Here is a 25,717-nt window from a genome sequence, read left to right on the forward strand (position 1 = left end):
TTTTTTCTTCCTAGAAGGATACTAGTTCCACCAGTGTTCCCAGGAAAACCCTGCCAGAAATAAGCCGAATTAACCAGTCTCTGACAGAAAAATGGATGGCAGTGGCAAAAAGAAGTATAGAAGATGAAGTGGCTAAGAGGTGGCTCTATCTGATAAAGTAGAAACCACTTTTACTTGGTTCTGAAGCCTTGGTTCATTTTATCATAGACATAAGAGAGAGGGGTTGGCTTTGTCATTAAATTATTTGCATTTTAATCTTGATTTAAACCATCTGTAGTTTGAAGAAGTCATTGACATATTCACTGATTCTTCATTTAACTGGGCTATATTGAAGACGTACAATGTGCCAGGTACTTTGATAGGTGAGGGAAATTCAGGAGTGAATCAAAAATGCTTTCTGTCTGTCCCACAAAGCCATCCCCAAGACTGACTCTTTTTATAGCTTCATAGTTTATTCTCTGGAGAAGGCAGTGGCACCCAACTCCAGTATTCTTGCCTGGAGAATCCCAGGGACAGGGGAGCCTGGTGGGCTGCCATCTATGGGGTTGCACAGAGTCATACACGACTGAAGCGACTTAGCAGCAGCAGCAGCAGTTTATTCTCTGCAGCTCCACAACTTTCTGTTTTCAAAAGGGTGGATTTTATTTAAATCTAGATGACTTGATCAAATCAGCTATGAAAGATTTTTATGAGGTCTAGCAGACCATGCACAAAGTATAGCAAGAATTTGGAAAACTCTTAAGAGAGCAGTTATTATCGTTATTAATGATTCCACATCACCAGTTATATACTGAGTAAAATAAAAGGAACATGCTAGTAGTATGTTGTGACTTAACCTTATTTTATTATTTTTGCAGTGAAATTAGAGTGATATTTTCATCTCCTGCTTGTCTGACTGCAAGTTTTTTAAAGAAGAGGTAATATTTATAATTACCTTTATTTAAAGAGACTTACCTTTATTTAAAACACTGGAGAATATTTTAAATGAAATATTTAGACTCAGTCATTTTAATTTGTGAATTTTGTTATCTATGAACCAAAAATCCAACATAGAAAACTCCATGGATTGTTACAGAATTCTGTTTTATAAAGGAATTTCCCATTGGACTACTACAAATTGTAATCTCTAATTTACATTGTTCCTTCCTCTGCCCTGCCCTCCTGTGTTATCTGATTGGCAAGAATGGTGTTTTTTCCAGAATCTTTGTATCTAGGAGTGATCAATTCATTCTAACTTCACTTATGTACTTAGAGGCCCGGGCTGCACGTTGAAGGTCTTATTGTGAGCCCAGTAAGGAAAACACATCCTATTTATTTTAACTATTAACAGTCGTATTACCACAGAGGAGAGTCCAAGTTCTCTGCTACTTGGTTTGACACTTGATCTTAGTAGTTTTATCATTTCCTTTGTTAAATGCTGAACACTGGGTCAACTGTTCCTTGCCCTCCCTGTTTGATCTCCAATAATATACCTGGGAATGACTGAAAGATAAAGTGAGGCAGGTTAAAAATTGTAAGAGTTTATAAGAGTGAACATCGATTTGAATCACACAGCACCAGTTTGGAATTGGTGGAGAGCTCCAGTGGCAAGAGCTCAGGGAAAGACATAGAGAAGGCGCAGAAAGAAAGGAAGCATTTGATTAGCTGTATCTTAAAGCCTAGTCGGCTTTTTTTGTTTGTTTTTTGATTGGTTGTCCTTAGGCTTTGATTTCATAACTTTGAGGAATTTACAGGCTTAGATTTTGGTTTGCTTTTGTAGGCCACCGTGGCCTGAGATCCACTGCAGTGTGATGGCCTCCTTGTATAATTAATTTAGCAATAACAAGGGAGTGGGGTGGGTAGCAGCATAAAGGGGCCCTTAGGCTGCCCTTGGGCTTACCTGGTGGCTCAGACAGTAAAATGTCTGTCTGCAATGCGGGAGACCTGGGTTCGATCCCTAGATTGGGAAGATCCCCTAGAGAAGGAAATGGCAACCCTCTCCAGTATTCTTCCCTGGAAAATTTCATGGGTGGAGGAGCCTGGAAGGCTGTAGTCCATGGAGGCGCAGAGTCGGACATGACTGAGCGACTAACATTAGGCTGCCATCTGTCTTCTCTGGAGGCTGATGCCTACAGGTCTGCTTGCAGCTGGTGGGAACTCCTCCCAGTCCTCCTTTGCTAGGTCACGTCCTGTCCCTCCCTTGTTGACTTGGCCTCAGGTTGGCTCACAGGTTCAGAAGATACCTGTATACAACCGCCACTAGGCGGTACTCTGTATTCACTTAATCCCTATTGCAGGTATTTCTCAGCTTTGACCCAGCTGCATGCTCAGCCACTCCTCAGGGAGACTGGAGGAACTGCTGGATCCAGAGGCTTCACCTGGGAACCAGAGAAGCCCAGGGAAGCTGAATGTCATGGCTTCCTTCACCCCCTCTTCTAACCTCCACAGCTCATGAGGCAGTTGTCATTTGAGAGTCCCACAGGGCATCCCTGTTTGTCTCCACATATTTAGCCAAAGACAGGAGATGAGAAATTAAGACGTTGCTTCTCTCTGCTCTCTTTCTCTCCCATTTGCCTTCCTCTTCTTTCCGTCTTTCCAGGCAGCAAAGGAGGGGATTCTACCATGCAACTCATTCTCCTTCTTCCCCACTGTAGCCTTAAGTTAGTTCTCACTACATAGAGGATAATCTTTTCTACACTAAGAATATTATCTTTCTAAAATTTCCATGTTCCCTTCTCAGGAGTGAGAAACCTCAAGGTTTGATCTTAAGATGCCAAAGGTTGCAAAGGAAGATTTATTTTAAAGGGGAATTTACAGTAGTTTGTTTTAGTACTTGCATGAATGTTTTAGCCCTAGTATTACAATTGGTTGGTTAATCCGGTAAACTTGAAATATTTTTAAATAATATATTATAAAGACAAATTGTTATATAGAATGCAGGCTCCTCAAATATTATCAACACAACCCAGGGAAATGCCACACCTAAACAAAGGCTTTGTAGTATTTCTGAGGGGCATGGCCAGGTTTGGATTTTTAAAAATTAGCAATTTGGAATAAGGCAGGTCTTTTCAATGTGGGAGGGGAGGGTTGGGGATTTGATTAGGACTGAGGAAAGGTACCACAATCCAGGACAGATGGAAACATCAAGGCAAGGATTTTGAGACAACAGATGCAAAGAATTTTAGGGCATAAACTGTTGATTGTGTTCCAGGAAGTTCCTAAAGTGAACAGTCAAGCCATTGGCCTGGGCAGGAGTGTCTTGGAATAATAAAGTCATGCTAACGAAACAGTGGAATCCCAGTGGAATCCCAAAGTAATGTAAATATCGATGGAAAATAGATGGGGTTAGGGAGTTTCAACTCCCATAGTGCAGGCTGAGTGTAAGGGTAAAGGATCTCAGTTCTCAGACACAGCATGTAAACTTTTGCTATTGTTAACTGTCCAAACTTGAGATAATAAATTGTTACCTGTTTTCTTTTAGGAAAACATAAACTTAAAAAAAAGAAAAACAACTTTTGGTGCCAAGTAAATCGATGATTTCAAAAGAATGCAAACTTTAAGTAAAAAAGATTATATCTAATTTTGTAGGATAAATAAAATTACACATAATGATATATGAAGTTAGAAATATTCTTTTAATCTGTTTATTTATTTTTGCATTTCCTGCATCCAAAGAGAACCTGGAGAAATGATTTCCATTGATGTGGACTTAGAAATGGCAAGAGATACCTTCAAGAAGTTAACAGAAAAAGAATGGATTTCTTCGATGGTAATAAACAATATTCACTTTAGAAATAGAGCAATATAATTTTTTTACAGGAACCAATTAACCAACAGTTAATTTTCTTAGGAGTTGAGTGAGATAGAAATGTGATAGAGGAGGGGCTAGTGTTTATTATGCAGTTACTATATGGTGTGTGTGTGTTAGTTGCTCAGTTGTGTCCGACTCTTTGAGACCCCATGGACTGTACCCACCAGGCTTCTCTGTCCATGGAATTCTCCAGGCATGAATACTGGAATGTGTTGCCATTTCCTTCTCCAGGGGACCTTTGCAATCCAGGGATCAAACCCAGGTCTTCCACATGGCAGGCAGATTCTTTACCATCTGAGCCACAAGGAGAAATACTACTGATTTAGGTGCTGGCATTTTATTTTCCAGGGCTTCCCAGGTGGCACTAGTGGTAAAGAATCCACCTGCCAATGCAGGAGACACAAGAGATGCAGGTTCAATCTCTAGGGAGATCAGGGAGATTCCCCTGGAGGAGGAAATGGCGACCTACTCCAGTATTTTCTAAAGTTCAGTTCAGTCGCTCAATCATATCTGACTCTTTGCAATCCCATGGACTGCAGGACGCCAGGCCTCCCTGTCCATCATACTCCTGGAGTTTACTCAAATTATGTCCATTGAGTCGGTGATGCCATCTAACTATCTCATCCTCTGTCGTCCCTTTCTCCTCCTGCCTTCAATCTTTCCCAGCATCAGGGTCTTTTCCAATGAGTCAGTTCTTTGCATCAGGTGGCCAAAGTATTGGAGTTTCAGCTTCAGCATCAGTCCTTCCAATGAATATTCAGGACTGATCTCCTTTAGGATTGACTGGTTGGATCTCCTTGCAGTCCAAGGGACTCTCAAGAGTCTTCTCCAACACCACAGTTCAAAAGCATCAATTCTTCGGCGCTTAGCTTTGTTTATAGTCCAACTCGCACACCCATACACGACAACTGGAAAAACCATAGCTTTGACTAGACGCACCTTTGTTACTGAATGCTTAAATGTACAGTAGATACAGTATTTCTTTTTCAGTATGAGAAAAACAATGTTTAAGAAGTATAATTTATGAAAAGAGCATTATGGGATTCATATGTTTGCTGCTGCTGCTGCTAAGTCGCTTCAGTCGTGTCCGACTCTGTGCAACCCCATAGACGGCAGCCCACCAGGCTCCCCCGTCCCTGGGATTCTCCAGGCAAGAACACTGGAGTGGGTTGCCATTTCCTCCTCCAATATGTTTGGGGACCTACCAAATAACAATAGATGGATTGACAGAAAAGAAAAGTTCTACTCTTGTACAGAACAGCTAGGAATAAGGGTTTATACACCAATTTTAGGGAAAGGATAGAAAGGGCTTCTGTGAGAAAACAAATGAACTTTTCAGGGAAACAGAGGGGCTTTTAGGCGGATACATGGAAGATAGGATAGTTTGCAGTAAGGTTTGTTGATGCAATTTCTCATCCAAGCTCAAGTGCAGGGTCTTTTCCCTGGCAGTGTAGCTCACTTGCCTGCCCAGTTAGGAGGAAATGTATGGCTGCTTCATTCTTGAAGCCTCTGCCTTTAGTCAGATGAGGAAAGCTCTGAAAGCTTCTTTCCGTTCATTCTTCTATTAGCTGTATCTCTGACGTCTTCAGTCTAAAATCATCTTTATACTGTTGTGGGTCCCTACATTTTGAAGGGAAAGGGGGAGAGAGTTTCTTAATATGCAGTAGAAACTATTTTAATTTTCAAAGTGAAAAAGTAAGAATAGTAAATGTGATCAAGTATATTTTTAACAAAAATATTTAGGTGATGTGGGAGATTACTTGGTGTGCTATACTTAATATAAGTGCTAAGAAACATTAGTTTTGAAGAATACTCTATAAAAAGGGGCCCTTAGTGAAGCAGCTTTGGGACCACTGCATACTATTATGGTGTCATGATGCACACAGGTAAATCAAATACTCTGTGATGTTATACGCCAAAAGAAATCTAGCTTTTTTGACCCTATTTTGATGTTATTTGACTTTGTACACCTTTCTCATGTATACCTAATAGCATTCAACAGAAGTCATGTTCTTCTGAATATATGAAAAAACAAATTGCAAGAACATTAATGGAATAATAACAATAATATACAGTACTTCACAGTTTATTTTATGTATCATCTTACTTAATCCTTATGTAGAGGCAGACATTCATAGTTAAAGAGTATCTAAGATCTGTTAGAATAAATAAACTATTGGTTCAGAAACTGGCTCCTGTGATCAGAGGACCAGGAAAGACTGAAGAAAGAGGCAGCCACTCCAGATTGGAAGGTGGCAGGTTTAATAAGCCAGGGAACTTACAAGGTTTGTCTTGGGTGACATCGAGATGAGTAGGTCTCTACACCCAACCCCTGGAATCTTCAAGTTCATACAGAGGCATTAACTGCTGGGTTCAGTCACATATACCATCCAGATGGTCTCAGAATACCTTACTCTCTGAAACCAGGGTCCTTGGAACGTACCAACTGTGGAAACAGTGGGCAGAGCATACATTCCAAACACGTGGGAGTGGGTGAGGAGGCTTTGATTGCCCAGGTCCAGTTCAAGGGGCAACATCGTCTTGATTACCTCTTCCAAACATAAGCTCCTCCAAACAGCTTCGAAATCTCAATGGCTTATTCACACAGTAAAGATTTTTTTCTCACACCAAAGTCCAAAGAGGGTTGAGGTAGGAGGCACCTGTAGGGAAGGAAAAAAATATTATTTTTTCTCTCCTTATCTTAGCTTCATTGGCTGGGACCTTGCAAATTACACTAAGAAAAGATAGACAAACAAGAGAAAAGCAAGTTTATTAACATGTGCATCCTGCATATAGATGGAAATACTCAGTGATGAGTAACTTTAAGGAGTGGTTAGAATTGGGGCCTCTCTAGCAACTCTGATAGCTCAGTTGGTAAAGAATTCGCTGGCAATGCAGGAGACCCTGGTTCGATTCCTGGGTTGGGAAGATCCACTGGAGAAGGGAAAGGCTACCCATTCCAGTATTATGGGGCTGTCCTTGTGGCTCAGCTGGTAAAGAATCCACCTGCAATGTGGGAGACCTGGGTTCGATCCCTGGAGAAGGGAAAGGCTATTCACTCCAGTATTCTGGCCTGGAGAATTCAATGGACTATACAGTCCATGGTTCCCTGGTGGCTCAGAGGTTAAAACATCTGCCTGCTTGTGGGAAACCTGGGTTCGATCCCTGGGTCAGGAAGATCCCCTGGAGAAGGAAATGGCAATCCACTCCAGTATTCTTGCCTGGAGAATCCCATGGATGGAGGAGCCTGGTGGGCTACAGTCCACGGGGTCGCAAAGAGTCGGACACGACTGGGCAACTTCACTTTCACTTTCACTTCATGATAGCAACTTAGCAAATGAAGAACAATAATTTTGTAGAGAAGTGAAAAGACAAAGGAAAAGGACTTTGAGCTTCTTAGATGGCAAATGGTGGAAGGCAGATATATGAAGAAAGTAATGGTAGATAAGGGCTAGGTAGTAAGGTTTGCTGTGTGGCGGGCCAGCTCAGCTCTGCTAGTGAGATTGTTATGCCCTTCCTGATATGGGAAGTTGTGGACAGGAGGACACCTTGATGAGGGGAGTTATGTTCTGTTTTCAGGAAGATTGGGGAGGCCAGAGAGCTCATTCTGTGTCTACTTTTTCTCACTTGCCTTCAGCTTAAAATAATTGTCATGTCAGAGTGGCATATTTGGGCATGGCAGATTCTGTTACCCTCCCCAACTCCACCCAAGCTCATTCAGGGGTGACTCAGGCTCATTCTCTGTAGCATTCTAGGCCCCAGGGCCATAAAATTCTCCGGTAGATCTTTCATGTTGATTGGCAGATGAGGAAAAAGGGTGTGAAAGGTCACAGAGAGGCTTCAGGGGTCAAGCCTGGAAGTATCATATATCACCTTCCCTCACATTCCATTAGTTGGAACCTGGTCACATGGCTCCACCTAACTGCAGGAAGGCCGGGCAATGCCATCTTCCTGTGAGCCCTGAAGGAAGATGAAACAGGATTGGTGAGGTGAACATGTGCCATTTTCTCTGCTACGGTATATTTTAGGTGAGATAGATTTAGGTATGGATCCCTTCTAATTGAGCAACCTTCACGATTTGTTCAGTAGGTCCAGGCATGTGATTTCACTTTTATTTCTTTAATTGACTCCAACATAAAATAGGGAAGACGGTTCTCACATACTACTTTAGGGGGATTTGGGATATCAAGGAGTGATGGAGTTTGAATAATAGGTTTTAGGAAAACTAAATTATTATTCCATTAGGAACATAGTAGATATGAAACCTCTCTTCTTATATCTTGTTTCTTATGATACTGTATCTAATATGTCCTGGGCCTTTCCCTGATTGTTTTTCAACCACAGATAACCGCATGTCTCAAGGATAATCTGCTTGGGGCTCTTCCATGTCGTTCTTCACACCAAGAAGCTTTATCAGTCTTCCTTCTGCTCCCAGAGTGTCCTGTCATGCTTGATTCCAGGAACTATATAACTCTGGTGGTTCCATTTGCAGAGGCTATTCGTAAAATGACCAATCAATCTTCAGAAGTCCTGAGTAAGCTTGATTACTTTTATGTCACTTTGTCTGTATTCTCAATAGAATACTGTCTGAAATAGAATTTGTGACAGATTTTAGATAGATTTGAAAACACTATACAAATGTTTGAGTATGTGATATGTGTATTATTGAAAAGATTAACCTAAAGCTATTGTCAAATTCAAGTTTGTGTGCCCGACACACATTGAGGGCAAACAAACAGAAGCATTGGCGTTTGGGGCAGAGATAGGTCTATTTCAAGTGCCAAGCAAGGAGAATGGGCAGTTTGTGCTCAAAAGACCTAAACCCCCTCATGGGTTTCAGGAAAGAGTTTTTAAAGAAAAATTTTCATGGAGGGCTGCTGAGTGTGTCTTTCTTCTGATTGGTTGGTGGTGAGGTAACAGGGTGGTGCTCTAGGAATCTCAGTCTTCAGCCTTCTGGTTGTAAACAGTCTGGGGTTCAAGTGCTTGTGCTCAGCCTGAAGTTACCATCCTCCACCTGAGTGAGAGTCTTAGTTCCTGTAACTCAGAGATACATGTCAAACTGTCTTATATATCCTTTGAGGTGGAACCAGGACCCCACCCCATCCCTCCACTATTGTTTCTTGACTGCTTTCCCTTTGTTTCTGCATTCCCTCACTTTTCTAATGAGTAACAGTTTGAATCTGCCCTTTGAAACTCAGGGAAGGTCTAGGAGGCTGAAGCCTTTTCCCTGCAAACAAGAAGCAGGGAAGACGCAGGAAGGAGACACAAGAAGGCCCTTGTACTAAGGAGGACCACACAGGATCCTGCTTGATTTCGAAACTATTATAATGGGCTTCATTGGTGGCTCGGTGAATCCTCCTGCAATATAGGAGACACAGGAGATGAAGGAAACACAAGAGACATGGGTTCAAATCCTGAGTCGGGAAGATCCCCTGGAGAAGGAAATGGCAACCCATTGCAGTACTCTTGCCTGGAAAATCCTATGGACAGAGGAGCCTGGTGGGCTACAGTCCACAGGGTCTCAAAGAGTCAGACACGATTGAGTAGATAATCACTACTCTTATTATTACAAAACATGTGTAATTCTTAGACTTGGTCATGGACTCGACCTCAGAATTTCACAACCATAGAGAATTCAGTCAAGATAAAACCATACTTTAAAATTTTTTGTTTATGGTGTTTTAAAACTTTAGGTATTTTGATCAGACATGAGAGGAACAATATTTATCTTTGTGTTCTTGTTTTTTATTTTATTCAGTGCTTTGAGATGTCCTTTTATGACTTTGAGCTAATGTTCAAGGTCCAAAGCTTAAAAGATGCAAAGATGATACATACAATGAAATAGCCACCTAATTTCCCTCCCACAAAGCAGTTACAGAGTAGAGTTTCTTACATAATGTTTGAAAGGTACTCTATAAAAACATATAGAAATGTATTCTTTTTTTTCAAATGGTAGCATACATACTTCAGCAACTTGCTTTTTTCCACAAATCACTATATTGTGATTTGTGGAAATCATTACATTACCTGACTTATATGAATGCTTTATTCCAATTTAATGGCTGAATAGTATTCTATTCATGTACGTGAATAGTTGTTTCTAAATTTTTGCTCTTATAACAGTTCTAACATACATTTCTTTGTATATATATAGACCCAATAATTTTGCTTTCTTACAATTATAATTATACATATTTAATATATATTTATATGAATATATTTATATATATATTTACACAAGCAGAGAAATTTTCAGAAAGCAAAATTACTGGATCAGATTGTGTGTGCATTTTAAATCTTGAGAGATTTTGCCAAGTGACCCTCCACAGACATCAGGGCCACCATATTGCCCAACTTAAGTGGTCACCATTCACATTATCACCCACCCTTGGAATTGGGCAACATGGCAGCTCTGACAGAAGATGTACCGTTTAGACATCATCAATTAATATGAAAGCGTCAGCCCGCCCATTTCTCCACAGTGTAAACCAAACTTTGGTCTATACCACTCTGAAAAGAAGAATCTATTTCTTGTTCTTTTTTGGCCCTGCCACATGGCTTGCTTGTGGAACCCATGCCCCATGCAGTGCGAGGGTGAAGTCCTAACTACTGGACTTCCAGGGAATTTTTAAGAATATCTTAATTTAAATTGTCTCATTATGAGTGAAGTTGTGCTTTTTTCCCTATATTCAGTTATATTTGTATATCATACTCTACAAACCATCAGTTCTCTCCTCTTACCTATTTTCCCATTTGTTGTTAGTATCTTTCTTTTCTATTTGAAGTTTTTAAACTACTAAGACAGTTCTTGTATTTATTTTTGGCTGCGCTGAGTCTTCGTTGCTGCGTGCAGGCTTTCCTCATGGAGGCAAGCGGGGACCACTCTTTGTTGCAATGCAAGGACTTCTCATTGTGGCGGCTTCCTGTTGTGGAGTATGGGCTCTAGGCATGAGGGTTTCAGTAGTTGTATCTCTCGGGCTCAGTTGTTCCTTGGCATTTGGGATCTTCCTGGACCAAAGATCGAATCTGTATCCCCTGCATTGGCAGGTGGATTCTTAACTACTGGGCCACCAGGGAAGCCCCAACAATTAATTCTTTATCCATAAGATGAGTTGCAATTTTTTTCCTTTAGGTTACTGAAATTTTTTACTTTTTGGTATTTTTGCCATGCGTAATTATTTTTAAACACTTTTATGCAGCCTACTGTATTAACATTTTCTTTTATGGTTTCTGATCTTTCCTCAAAAAGTTTATCTCATGATAAAATTTAAAGATTTCCCATGTTCCTATTAGAATATTCATTGTTTTATTCTTTTAATTAATTTTTATTGGAATATAGTTGATTTACAATGTTGTATTAGTTTCTGTTGTATAGCAAAGTGAATCAGTTATACAAAAATCCACTCTTTTTTAGATTCCTTTCCCATATAAGCCATTACTGAGTACTGAGTAGAGTTCCCTGTGCTATACAGTAGGTTCTTATCAGTTATCTATTTTATATATAGTAATGTGTTTATATCAATCCATCTCCCAATATATCCGTCCCCCCATTGTTTAATTTTTATGTTTAAATCTTTGAACTACATGGAGTTTATCTTGATTACACTTCATTATTTTGGATCAGTTTCCAGTTGTCACACATTTATTAAGTGATCTGCTTCATTCCCTGATAATACACAATGCCTCTTTCATCATATACCAATGTCTCATGTATATTTGATTCCATTTGTGAAGTCTGCTACATTGTCTGCCTTTCATGCATCTGGGTCATACTATTTTAATTACATTAACTTGAAAATACATTTTAACATTTGACTTGTTTGTTTTCTGAGAATTTTCTTTTAAAGGTACAGAAATTCAGTTTGTAACTCAGTGATACTAAAATATTGTTACTGAACTAATTTAAAAATATATCCATCTATCGTAGGTGATCATAAAGTCTGAAAACATAGATAATTTTTTTTTCAGATTAAAATTGTCTTTGATCACATTTCGTGTCTTTGTGTGTATATGTGTGTGTGTGCATATGTATTCTGTGTTTTCACCTGTGTGTATTTTCAGACCTTATAAATACCCTGTGGAATTTTCAGTTTGAAAATCATGAAATCAATCAAGTAAGCATAAATATGAGCTATCAACACATTTTTTTCAGAAACCTGAATTTGAGCTTTTAATTCCAAAGATACTTAATCAGGGAGCAAAAATTTTTTCCACATCTGTGAGTAATAAATATTGTCCAGGATGTTATCCTTCAAAAAGGTTATCCCATGATTTATGGGTTATGCCATCAGAACTGGAAAATATGATCTATTTCTTACATTAAAGAACTAAGAAAACTGAGAGAATTTTTTTGGAGGTGGATATTTATCATGGCTGATTTTACACCTCTCAGAGCGGTGTTGGACATCTTTGCAAGAATCTTCTCTCAACTCACTTGTCCAGATGCTGAAAACTGCCATCATCTCTCAAATGGTTTGCTGGACTGAAACTGTTCAGAGTAACCACAATGTTAAAACTCTTCTGGAAGTGATGAAAGACGTGTATAAGGTAAGGGTTCATGTATATACCATTTTACTAAATCAAGTTCCCTTAGTTCTTAGCCAGTTGAAGTCTTATTTTATTTTCCACAACAAGAATGAAAATATTTGATTCAGACCTTAAATATTTAGAATTTTGTTTGTTTTGCTAACTGGATAGACTCTGGTGGAATATATTACATAGTACATATAATATGTATATAGTGTATATGTAATATATTACAGGCACAAATACTCAGATATGACAATGATTCAGCATTTTCATTAGTGTATATAACATAATCCAGAAGTAACCTAAGATTAGGCTATTAATAAATCTAATAATTATTGGAGGACAGGAAGGAACCAGAGCATTTTAAATAGAAGAGCAGAATTAAATTGGTATTGTTTAATTGAAAAATAATTAGCTAAAATAGATGCTTTTATAAATATAAATTGCTCAATCAGTAACCAAAACAAAAAGAAAGTGAAAGTGAGGTCACTCAGTCGTGTCTGAATCTTTGCGACCCCATGCACTATAGCCTACCAGGTTCCTCCGTCCATGGGATTTTCCAGGCAAGAGTACTATTTCACCACAAAATATCAGTCTCAATAGGAGAAGGTATTATGTGCAAAAGTTAGTGCTTTTCAGAAGTAATAATGCACTCATATTTCTAAAGTAGTGTATTTCCTCCATCTTTATTAAGATATAACTGAAATAGAACATTGTGTCAGTTTAAGGTATACAATGTGTTAATTTGATTTGTTGTTGTTCAGTCACTAAGTCTGTTGCCTACTATCCTCTGTTGCCCACGTCTCATTTTGCCTTCAGTGTTCACCAGCATCAGTGTTTTTTCACGTGAGTCGGTTCTTCGCATCAGATGGCCAAAGTATTGCAGCTTCAGCTTCAGCGTCAGTCCTTCCAGTGAATATTCAGGGTTGATTTCCTTTAGGATTGACTGGTTTGATCTTCTCACTGTTCAAGGGACTCTCAAGAGTCTTCTCCAGCACCACATTATGAAAGCAGTAATTCTTTGGCGCTCAGTCTTTTTTTTTTTTTTTTTGAATTTTATTTTATTTTTAAACTTTACATAATTGTATTAGTTTTGCCAAATATCAAAATGAATCTGCCACAGGTATACATGTGTTCCCCTCACATCTGTATATGATTACTGGAAAAACAATAGTTTTGACTATATGGACCTTTGTCAGCAAAGTGGTATCTCTGTTTTTTAATATTCTCTCTAGGTTTGTCATAACTTTCCTTCCACTGAGCAGGAGTCTTTTAATTTCATGGCTACAGTCACTGTCCTCAGTGACTTTGGAGCCCAAAGAAATAAAATCTGTTACTACTTCCACTTTTTCCCTTTCTAGACACATATATATTACAAAACACTTATAGTTACTGTTTATTTAGTGTGGTAAGAATACTTAGGATCTACTGTCTTAGCAACTTTCAACTATATAGTACAATATTGTTAACTATGATCGCCATGCTGTGCATTAGATCCCCAGAACTTATTTATCTTGTAACTGCAAGTTTGTACCGTTTGAGCAACATCTCTCCTTTTCTCCCACCCTCAACTCTATAAACCACCACTCCACTCTGTTTCTGAGTTTAGCTTTTTTTAGATTTCATGTGTAAGTGATATCTTACTGTATTTGCCTTTCTCTGAAGTATTTTGCTTAGCATAATGTTCTCACCATCCATCCATGTTGTTGCAAATGGCAGGATTTCCCTGTTTCTCATGGCTGAATACAATTCCATTGTGTATATACGTATGTACCAGTGTATATGCATACACATATATACACACCATATCTTCTTTATCCATTCATCTGTCCATGGACGCTTAGGTTGTTTATTTATCTTGGCTATTCTAAATAATGCTAAAATGAACATGGGACTGTAGATATCTCTTTGAGCGGGTGATTTCATTTCCTTTGGCTCTATACCCAAAAGTGGGATTGCTGGATCATGTGGTAGTTCTATTTTTAATTTTGTGAGGAAGCCTTCATACTGTTTTCCATAGTGCCCACACCAATTGACATTCCCACTAATGGTGCATGGAAGTTCCTTTTTCTCCACATCCTCACCAACACTTCTCTCTTGTATTTTTGATGATAGCCATTCTAATAGCCATAAGGTAATATTGCACTATGGTTTTGATTTGCATTTCCCTAATGATTAATGATGTTGAGCATATTTTCATGTACTTGTTGGCCATCTGTAAGTCTTCTTTGAAAAAAGTCTGTTTGGTTCGTCTACCCATTTTTAAAAATTAGATATTTTGATAATTACTGTGGATGGTGACTGTAGGCATGCAATTAAAAGACACTTGTTCTTTGGAAGAAAAACTTTGACACACCTAAGTAGCGTATTAAAAAGCAGAGACATTACTTTGCTGACAAAAGTCCATACAGTCAAAGCTGTGGTTTTTCCAGTAGTCATGTACAGATGTGATAGTTGGACCATAAAGAAGGCTGAGTGCCAAAGAATTGATGTTTTCGAACTGTGGTGTTGGGGAAGACTCTTGAGAGTCCCTTGGACAGCAAGAAGATCAAACCAACAATCCTAAAGGAAATCAACCCTGAATATTCACTGGAGGACTGATGCTAAAGCTGAAGCTCCAATACTTTGGCTACCCGATGCGAAGAGCTGACTCATTTGAAAAGACCCTGATGCTGGGAAAGAATGAAGGCAGGAGGATAAGGAGACGATAGAGGATGAAATGGTTGGATGGCATCACCGAATCAATGGACATGAGTTTGGGTAAACTCTGGGAGTTGGTGATGGGCAGGGAGGCCTGGCATGCTGCGGTCCATGGGGTTGCAAAGAGTCGGAGCGACAGTCGCAAAGACAACTGAGCAACTGAACTGAGGCATATATAAAAATAGATTAAGTTACTCATTGATAGAAAATATCACAGGTTGTATTTTCTTTAAGGTAAACAAAACTAACTGTCGATTATCAGAAGATATGTTCCACATAAATGAAGTCTCCTTTTTGTTGAACTTTTATGAAGATAGAATAAGAGTGATTAATAGGGAAAAAAACCTGGTAAGAATAATATTTTACTTTCTGAATATTTTTTTGTACTTTAAAAGGGAAAGGGAAATACATTAATAGCTATGTAGCTTCTTTGTAAGTTAAGATCTGAAAATGTCTTCATTGTAATGCTGAATTTGCTAAAGTAGATGCTCTTGGATAACTTAAAGTATCTTTCAGCCACAAAGCAAATGCATTTTCCTAGAAATTTGTTTCTAGGTAATTTAGATTCTTAAAAATGAATTCTATAAAGTATGGAGGTAAATAATTTAGGGTAGTGAGGTAAAGGAATGAAGGTTTCCTTTTCTTTTGATTATCAAAATTCTTCTGTCTTTTTAATTTTTAGATACCTGCAGAAAACTTCAGTCCGATTATTTTCAGTGATTTTCCATTTGTCTTTAATTTGATGTCCAAAATTAAATTATTGCAAGCTGATTCCCAAATAAGAATGCTGGTATGTATGTCTTATTTTTTATTATGTAAAATTTTCAAATATATACAAAGTAGAGATAATGTCGTATTAAACCCCAGCACAAATTTTCAGCAGTCATCAACATTTTGCCATACTTCATTTATCATTTTTTAAATTTTTAGTTGTTACTATTTTTGCTAAAGTTTCTTTTTTTTGCTGTGGCATGCAGCTTGTAGGATCTTAGTTCCCTGACAGAGTTTGATCCCTCACCCTCAGCAGTGAAAGCTCAAAGTCCTAACCTCTGGCCACCAGGGAATTCCCATATTTTTGTTAAGTATTGTAAAGCAAATTCCAGGCCCAATTTATTTTCACCTCTCCGTATTTCAGTGCATTATTTCTGGTGGTTTCACTTTTGTTCATTCTGAGATTCATCAGTGGGTTCAGATGGTGACCACATTCTTCCACTGTAACATTTCCCATTAACCTTTAAAAAAAAAAAAATTAAATCATAGTTGGTGTACAGTATTATATAAATTACAGACATGCAATATAGTGATGCACAATTTTTAAAGGTTATACTTCATTTATAGTTATTATAAAATATTGGCTATATCCCTGTGTTGTACAATATATACTTGTAGCTTATTTTGTATCTAATGATTTGTACCCCTTCCCCTGTACTCCTATATTGCCCCTCCCAGCTTCCCTCTCCCCACTGGTAAACACTAGTTTGTTCTCTGTATCTGTGAGTCTCCTTCTTTTTTGTTTTATTCACTAGTTTGTTGTAGTTTTTAGATTCCACATGTAAATGATATCATACAGTATTTGTCTTTTTCCATACATTGTACTTCACTTAGCAAAATGCCCTCCAAGTCCATCCATGTTGCTGCAAAAGGCAAAATTTTGTTAGTTTTTTTTATGGCTGTGTAGTATTCCAAAATCACTGCAGATGGTGACTGCAGCCATGAAATTAAAAGACGCTTACTCCTTGGAAGGAAAGTCATGACCAACCTAGATAGCATATTCAAAAGCAGAGACATCACTTTGCCAAAAAAGGTCCGTCTAGTCAAGGCTATGGTTTTTCCTGTGGTCATGTATGGATGTGAGAGTTGGACTGTGAAGAAAGCTGAGCACCGAAGAATTGATGCTTTTGAACTGTGGTGTTGGAGAAGACTCTTGAGAGTCCCTTGGAGTGCAAGGAGATCCAACCAGTCCATCCTGAAGGAGATCAGCCCTGGGATTTCTTTGGAAGGAATGATGCTAAAGCTGAAACTCCAGTACTTTGGCCACCTCATGCGAAGAGTTGACTCATTGAAAAAGACTCTGATGCTGGGAGGGATTGGGGGCAGGAGGAGAAGGGGACGACAGAGGATGAGATGGCTGGATGGCATCACCAACTCGATGGACATGAGTTTGAGTGAACTCCGGGAGTTGGTGATGGACAGGGAGGCCTGGCGTGCTGCGATTCATGGGGTCACAAACAGTCAGACACGACTGAGCAACTGAACTGAACTGAACTGAGTATTCCATCATTTGCACAATTCCTTGGTGCCATAGATTTTATGATCTCTTTGTCTTCCAAATTATAGTTAAATGTTCTTTTACTTAAGTTATTGCAACATGAGTATATATAGCAATGGTTGGCATAAATGTATGCTATATAAAATGTTTATTTGAAATATTAAATAATTTCTTGTATTCCTATGAGGATTCCTAAAATATTTCTTTTTCTAGAAATCTGAAGTGAACAACTACATGGATTTTAGGGGAATAATTCTGCAAAGAAGGGATGAATCTCCTTTATTTACACTTAGCGTCAGACGAAGTCACTTAGTTGAAGATGCTCTATGTCAGTTAAGCCAAGCTGAAGACACTGACCTCCAGAAAATATTAGTGGTACGCTAAAACTCCTCATAATATTTTTACTAATGTGTGTCGGGGGAACATTTATATAATGTGGTACAAGGAGAACCTGTATTTGCAACTATAGTTATCAGCCTAATGGTTTCCAGGATTCCTTGCTTACCCTTCAGAGAAAAGCTCCAGGATGTTTAATTGACCATTGGCTCTATGAGTTAACTAATAGTTAGTTACCTTTGGCTACAGAAATGCTTCATAATGAACCATCCCAAAGCATAGTGACTTAAAATAGTAATTTTACAGATCTACAGTTCTGCTGAGACTGCTGCTCTAAGTTGAACTCATCTGAGTGGCTTTTCAGATTTTGTCTGTACCTGTTTACATGTTTGAGAATTGGCTAGGGATTGGTTACCTAGGCTTGGCCTGGCTCAGGCAGTCTGGCCCTGACTCCTATGTTGTCCATCTTCTTCCTAGGACCCACAAACATGTTCGCATATCAGTGTCAGAGGTACAAGATAGCAAGGCCCCTCCAAACCCACCTGCCAAGCCACTGCCAAAAAAAAGATAGCAAGCCCAGTTAGACAACAAACATTGGTTTAGTCAAATCAAGTCACATGGCTGAACTCAAGTCAAGGGCTGGCATAATATACTCAGCCTTTTTAATGAGAGGAACTATAAAGCCACATGCGAAAGACCTGGGCCAAGGAGGGGTGAAGAATTGGGGCAATGAATGCATTCAGCAAGCAGTGGGTAGAATGGGTACTTTTGGCTCTAGTTTTAGTCACAGACTTTCCACTGTGTTGGTTCCATTTCCTAGCCATCCTTCACTTCATCCTTGGGGGCATCTGTAGGGTTTTTACTGTGTGGTACTTCAGATCCTTTGCCCACAGAATAAAGATTAACTTTGTAGGTGAGAGCTGGCATCTGTCCAGAGGGGAGTGTATTTTCCTGATATCAGCCAAGAAGGGAAAAGTTAGGTTCTCAGAGAGGAAGTCAGACTCTGAGAGTTGGGTCTCAGGATTCTGATGGAAAATGAGGAAAGGATTTTATAAGCTAGGCTTTCTAGTTTTTGTCTCCCTCTGTACCTATTTTTCTTTAAATCTTGATTATGAGGAAATCAATAGAAAGTGATTCTGCCTACAGGAAATGACAAAGAGGTAAGAAGGTAAACTTCAAGAGAAATCCAATCAAAATATAGACTCTCAACAAGGCAAGGTTGTCGAGCTCTTTATGAGCACGTCCTGACCATAGCAAAGACAACCTTGTTGTATAAATGAGTGGAAGTAAGAAAATCAGAAGCAAGCTTAATTTATTCTTGGTATATCTTGATGGAATGTGAGGCAGGCCCTTGGTGATGATGGACAAGGCCAAGGAGGTAAATCTAGGTAAAGAGAAGTGAAAGAGAACTCTCAGTGAAGCTTGGTGATATTTACATTAAAAAGATGAAAAGAAACAAACAGGAAGGGAAGTATAGAAGGAGTAGTTAGAGGGACTTGCTCAGTGGTCCAGTGGATAAGACTCTACACTTCCAATGCAGGGGGCCTGGGTTCGATGCCTGGTCAGGGAACTAGATTATGCATGCCACAACTAAGAGTTCCTATGCGGCAACTAAAGATCTTGCATATCCCAACTAAAGATACCACGTGCCACAGCTAAGACCTGACACAGCCAAATAAATACATAAATATTTACAACAAAGAGTAGTTAGAGAGATGGGAGGAAATCTAAGATAGGACTCGCACTGCAAATCCCAGAGGTAGACTTTAGAAAAGGGGGACCAGTTCTTGTCGATGCTCAGATGAGGGCTCTGGGCAGTCAGCTCTGAAATTTCCGACAAAGGTGCCATGTCCAGGCTGACAGGGAGGGAGGGCTGTTTATCTGAAGTTCTAATGAGGGGCGAGGCAGAAGAAACCAAATATTTGTTGACCGTAGCCTAAGTTGTAAAGCTTGACTCATGAGAGGAAGCTAGACAAGAGAGAAAAATTGAGAAATTTAGGGGCTCAGGGGTTTGAAGCACATCAAAATTTGATTCAAGATGCTGGTCAGCATAATTGGTGAATGTTGAGTGTTGCCAGAATCTCACTTCACTTGGTTCATGTGGCCATGGGAGGGACCTATGTACTCACTATACAGTAATCTGACAGTAAGCAGGCTCACGGCACCCACTATCAGAAGCAAAGTGAGAGAGCATAGTACGGTTAGGTGAGGAGAGTGGGTTCTGGGAATTCTAGTGATGGCAGGAGGCTTGAAACTTTTCTGTAAATGTCAAGGCATTATATTTTAAATCTGGACCTGACAATGTCCTCTTTTCTCAGGTTGAATTTATTAAAGAAATTCGTTCTGGAGGGGAAGGGGTGAAGTCTGAGTTTTTTCACTGTATATTTGAATCTATGACCAAGGAAGAATATGGAATGTTCATGTATCCCGAAGAGGATTCCTACATGTGGTTTCCTGTCAAAGTAAGTCTTTTATTTGTTTTCTTATGGTTTTTCAGAACAGAAAAAGTATACCATATACTGTAAATGAACACAATACCTGCTAATGTAAAATTAGGTCACATAAAACCTTGCTACTCAAAATGTGGTCCACAGAGCGGAAGTTCCAGCATTACCTGGAACTGTTAGAAAAGCAGAATCTCAGGCCCAGATCAGAATATATATTTTTATAAGATCGCCAGGTGATTTATATGACATTACATTTTTAAACAGCTTGAATAAGGTATATTTGAGACATGATAAATGGTACATAAAATGTGCACTTTGATACATTTTGATGTACATCTATGCCCATGAAATTCAAGACAATGAAAACAAAAGACAGTGAACACATCCATCATCCCCTAGAGTTTCCTCAGGTTCCTTTCTGATCCTGCTTCTCCCTGCTTCTATTCCCTGCCCATGCCTATGCAACCACTGATTCGATTTCTGTCACTATAATTTGAATTTCCTACAATTTTACATAAATGGAATCATAAGTAGTCTTTGTATCTGTCCTTTCACTCAGCATAATGATATTGAGAATCATGTGTGTTGTTGTATCTATCATAGTTCATTCCCTTCTATTGCTGAGTAGTATTCCATAGTTTAGATGTATTACACTTTGTTGAATATTGGGTGGTTTCCTAAATTTTAAGAGGCAGTAATCTAGAGTTTCAAACTAGGAGAGAAATTGTTAACAGAATCCTAGAGATAATTGCTAATTCTAATAAGATGATTCATTTCTGCAATAATTATATTTTTACAAAGATTCTCTATATGTAAACATTTTCTTAAAGTAGTAAAAACTTCATTTCTCTATTAGTGTGTGTGTGTGTTAGTCACTCAGTCGTGTCAGACTCTATGTGACCATGTGGACTGTAGCCTACCAAAGTTCTCTGTCCATGGGGTTCTCCAGGCCAGAATACTGGAGTGGATTGCCATGCCCTTCTCCAGGAGATCTTCCCAATGCAGGGATTGAATCCAGGTCTTCTGAATTGCAGGCAGACTCCTTATCAGCTGAGCCACAAGGGAAGCCTTCTCTGTTAGTAACACAGAGCAAATAATTCTAACAAGAATCACATGTTGAACTTCAATTTATTGATCTTCTTTCCCATAAACTTCCAAATACTCTTTCAAATGATATGATGAAGTTTGGAACCCAGAAAGAAAAGGGTACAGGAAGAGAACATGAATGAGAGTGAAAAAGTACTAAAAGGTGTTTTGTATCTTTTTAGAAGGGCTTCCCAGGTGGCTCAGTGGTACAGAATCTGCCTGCTAATGCAGGAGACGTGGATTTGATCCCTGGGTGGGAAAGATACCCTGGAGAAGCCACCAACTCCAGTATTTTTGCCTGGGAAAATCCATGAACAGAGAGCCTGGCAGGCTACAGTCCATGGAGTCCCGAAAGAATTGGACACAATTTAGCGACTAGATGTTTAGCCACTAAACATCTTTTTGAGAAAGAATGAATCTCTAAAAGATAGGAGTGGCTAAGGTGTGCCATTGGTAGGGTCAACCAGCAAGTTTTTACTGGCTGTTTCTTGAAGTTCCCACATTGTATTAAAACTATAGAAGATTCAGATTAGTGGATAACACAATCTCTTTGCTTTGAAAACATTTTATATATGTAGATAGAGCAATAAGACTAAAATACCAGGAATTTTAGCAAGTTTTTGAAATTTTGTGCTGCTGACTTTGTATTGTAATCAATTCAGTTCAGTTCAGTTGCTCAGTTGTTTCTGACTCTTTGCAACCCCATGGACTGTAGCACACCAGGCTTCCCTGTCCATCACCAACTCCTGGAGCTTGCTCAAACTCATGTCCCTCAAGGCGGTGATGCCATCCAACCATCTCATCCTCTGTCGTCCTCTTCTCTTCCTGCCTTCAATCTTGTCCAGCATCAGGGTCTGTTGTAATAGTTGTTGGGTAATAGGTAGGATAGGGAAGGAAGCACTCTTGTGAGATGAGAAGCCCAGAGATCTAGTCTTGAGTGATGGTGGGTATATAATTTAGCCTCTCTGAGTTTTTAGTTTCCTCAACTGTAAAAATGCCTGCTGCTGCTGCTGCTGCTAAGTCACTTCAGTCGTATCTGACTCTGTGCAACCCCATAGACGGCAGCCTACCAGGCTCCTCTGTCCATGGGATTTTCCAGGCAAAAGTACTGGAGTGGGTTGCCATTGCCTTCTCCGGTAAAAATGCCTAAGTACTAGCAAAACTAATTTCTATTCTGCCTGCTTTATAGAGCTATTGTGAGATTAAAACAAGATAAAAGGTATGTCAAAGTGTGAAGTTCCCTGAAAACTTTAGGTCACTATACAAATTTAAGGGATTCTTTCTTAGGACCTAAAGAAATCAAGGGGGACTGAAGTGATTGGAAAAAGTGTCATTGGAAAATGGAGCCCTGAGGTTAATGACGAAGGATAGGGACTAAATATATCAAAACAATGCAAGTAGGGAATGGAAAGGAAGAAAATAAACCTCATATCAACTCTATGAGATAGGTGGTTTGCCCCATTTTACAGATGAAGAAACTGAGGCACAGAGAGATTAAATAAACTGTCTACAGATATTCATTACCTCCACCATAGTTTGAAAGTGAAAGTGAAGTCGCTCAGTCGTGTCCGACTCTTTGCGACCCCATGGACTGTGGCCTACCAGGCTCCTCTGTTCATGGGATTCTCCAGGCAAGAATACTGGAGTGGGTTGCCATTTCCTTCTCCAGGGGATCTTCCCAACCCAGGGATCGAACCCAGGTCTCCCGCACTGGAGGCAGATGCTTTAACCTCTGAGCCACCAGGGAAGCCCCACCATAGTTTGGCCCCAAGTAAATAACAGGGAGGGAACACAGCTCTACCCATTAACAGAAAATTGGATTAAAGATTTACTGAGCATAGCCCCGCCCATCAGAACAAGACCCAATTTCCCCCTCAGTTAGTCTCTCCCATCAGGAAGCTTCCATAAGCCTCTTATCCTTCTCCATCAGAAGGCAAACAGACTGAAAACCACAATCACAGAAAACTAATCAGTCTGATCACATGGACCACAGCCTTGTCTATCTCAGTGAAACTATGAGCCATGCCTTATAGGGCCACTCAAGAAGGAAGGGTCATGGTGGAGAGTCCTGACAAAACATGGTCCACTGGAGAAGAGAATGGCAAACCACTTTAGTATTCTTGTCTTGAGAACCCCGTGAACAGTATGAAAAGGCGAAAAATTAGGACACTGAAAGATGAATTCCCCAGGTCGATAGGTACCCAATATGCTATTAGAGATCAGTGGAGAAATAACTCCTGAAAGAATGAAGAGACAGAGCCAAAGCAAAAACAACCATCCAGTTGTGGATGTGACTGGTGATAGAAGCAAAGTCTGATGCTGTAAAGAGCAAAATTGCATAGAACCTGGAATGTTAGGTCCATGAATCAAGACAAATTGGAAGTGGTCAAACAGGAGATGGCAAGAGTGAACGTCGACATTTTAGGAATCAGCAAACTAAAATGGACTGGATGGGTGAATTTAAATAAGATGACCATTATATCTACTACTGTAGGCAAGAATCCCTTAAAAGAAATGGAGTAGCTGTCATAGGCAACAAGAGTCCGAAATGCAGTACTTGGATGCAATCTCAAAAATGGCAGAATGATCTCTGTTCATTTCCAAGGCAAACCATTCAATATCACATTAATCCCAGTCTATGCTCCGACTAACCAGTCCATTCTGAAGGAGATCAGCCCTGGGATTTCTTTGGAAGAAATGATGCTAAAGCTGAAACTCCAGTACTTTGGCCACCTCGTGCGAAGAGTTGACTCATTGGAAAAGACTCTGATGCTGGGAGGGATTGGGGGCAGGAGGAGAAGAGGACGACAGAGGATGAGATGGCTGGATGGCATCACTGACTCGATGAACGTGAGTCTCAGTGAACTCCGGGAGTTGGTGATGGACAGGGAGGCCTGGCGTGCTGCCATTCATGGGGTCTCAAAGAGTCGGACACGACTGAGCGACTGATCTGATCTGATCTGATGCTCCGACCAGTAATGCTGAAGAAGCTGAAGTTGAACGGTTCTATGAAGACCTACAAAACCTAGGACTAACACCCCAAAAAGATGTTCTTTTCATTATAGGGGACTGGTTGCAAAAATTGGAAGTCAAGAGATACCTGGAGTAACAGGAAGATTTGGCCTTGGAGTACAGAATGAAGCAGGGCAAAGGCTAATAGAGTTTTCCCAAGAAAATGCACTGGTCATAGCAAACATCCTCTTCCAACAACACAAGAGAAGACTCTATACATGGACATCACCAGATGGTCAACACCAAAATCAGATTGATTATATTCTTTGCAGCCAAAGATGGAGAAGCTACATACAGTCAGCAAAAACAAGACCAGGAGCTGACTGTGGCTCAGATCATGAACTCCTTATTGCCAAATTCATACTTAAATTGAAGAAAGTAGGGAAAACCACTTGACCATTCAGGTATGACCTAAATCAGATCCCTCACGATTATACAGTGGATGTGACAAATCGATTCAAGAGATTATATCTGATAGAGTACCTGAAGAACTATGGATGGAGGTTCCTGACATTGTACAGGAAACAGGAATCAAGACCATCCCCAAGAAAAAGAAATGCAAAAAAGCAAAATGGCTGTCTTAGGAGGCCTTACAAATAGCTGTGAAAAGAGAAGCAAAAAGCAAAGGAAAAAAGGAAAAATATACCCACTTGAATGCAGAGTTCCAAAGAATAGCAAGGAGAGATAAGAAAGCCTTCCTCAGTGATCGTGCAAAGAAATAGAGGAAAACAATAGAATGGGAAAGACTAGAGATCTCTTCAAGAATATTAGAGATACCAAGGGAACATTTCATGCAAGGATAGGCACAATAAAGGACAGAAATGGTATGGACCTAACAAAAACAGAAGATATTAAGAAGAGGTGGCAAGAACACACAGAAGAACTATACAAAAAAGATCTTCACGACCCAGATAATCACAATGGTGTGATCACTCACCTAGAGCCAGACGTCCTGGAATGCGAAGTCAAGTGGGCCTTAGGAAGTATCACTACGAACAAAGCTAGTGGACGTGATGAAATTCCAGCTGAGCTATTTCATATCCTAAAAGATGATGCTGTGAAAGTGCTGCACTCAATATGCCAGCAAATTTGGAAAACTCAGCAGTGGCCACAGGACTGGAAAAGGTCAGTTTTCATTCCAATCCCAAAGAAAGGCAATGCCAAAGAATGTTCAAACTACCACACAATTGCACTTATCGCACATGCTAATAAAGTAATGCTCAAAATTCTTCAAGCCAGGCTTCAACAGTATGTGAACCACAAACTTCCAGATGTTGAAGCTGGATTTAGAAAAGGCAGAAGAACCAGAGGTCAAATTGCCAACATCTGTTGGATCATGGAAAAAGCAAGAGAGTTCCAGAAAAACATCTATTTCTGTTTTATTGACTATGCCAAAGCCTTTGACTGTGTGGATCACAACAAACTTTGGAAAATTCTTAAAGAGATGGGAATACTAGACTACCTGACCTGCCTCTTGAGAAACCTGTATGCAGGTCAGAAAGCAACAGTTAGAACTGGATATGGAACAACAAGAAAGAAAGAAAGTGA

General features: G+C 39.6%; 2 protein-coding genes across 9 annotated transcripts in view; one reads left to right on the top strand and one right to left on the bottom strand.

Moving 5' to 3' along the window:
* The window catches only part of HERC6 (HECT and RLD domain containing E3 ubiquitin protein ligase family member 6), a 57,586-nt gene that overhangs the window by 22,328 nt on the left and 9,541 nt on the right, over positions 1–25,717 (top strand). For 2 of the 5 annotated variants that reach the window (XM_086406471.1, XM_086406475.1), the window contains exons 9-17: positions 15–139; positions 858–917; positions 3,655–3,748; positions 8,135–8,324; positions 12,183–12,337; positions 15,254–15,367; positions 15,702–15,809; positions 17,502–17,663; positions 19,943–20,086. In XM_086406471.1, the coding sequence (XP_086262597.1) occupies positions 15–139; positions 858–917; positions 3,655–3,748; positions 8,135–8,324; positions 12,183–12,337; positions 15,254–15,367; positions 15,702–15,809; positions 17,502–17,663; positions 19,943–20,086 (1,152 nt within the window). The remainder of the gene's footprint in view (positions 1–14; positions 140–857; positions 918–3,654; positions 3,749–8,134; positions 8,325–12,182; positions 12,338–15,253; positions 15,368–15,701; positions 15,810–17,501; positions 17,664–19,942; positions 20,087–25,717) is intronic. The other 3 variants (XM_086406472.1, XM_086406473.1, XM_086406474.1) reach the window with 3 other exon arrangements.
* PYURF (PIGY upstream open reading frame) overlaps positions 3,596–25,717 on the bottom strand; it is a 90,390-nt gene continuing 68,268 nt past the window's right edge. Inside the window, exons 2-4 of one of the 4 annotated variants that reach the window (XR_015165655.1) lie at positions 16,140–16,251; positions 6,340–6,450; positions 3,596–5,410 (exon numbers count right to left, since the gene is read on the bottom strand). Coding sequence is in view for 1 of the 4 variants with exons in the window: in XM_086406478.1 (XP_086262604.1) it covers positions 6,391–6,450; positions 16,140–16,251 (172 nt within the window). In the remaining 3 variants the exon portion in view is untranslated. Of the gene's footprint in view, positions 5,411–5,860; positions 6,451–16,139; positions 16,252–25,717 lie in introns of those variants that run through there. The other 3 variants (XR_015165654.1, XR_015165653.1, XM_086406478.1) reach the window with 3 other exon arrangements.

Source organism: Bos grunniens, chromosome 6 (genome assembly GCF_055505025.1).
Source record: "Bos grunniens cultivar Pamir isolate PY7600 chromosome 6, Bosgru_T2T1.0, whole genome shotgun sequence".
NCBI lineage: Eukaryota > Metazoa > Chordata > Mammalia > Artiodactyla > Bovidae > Bos > Bos grunniens.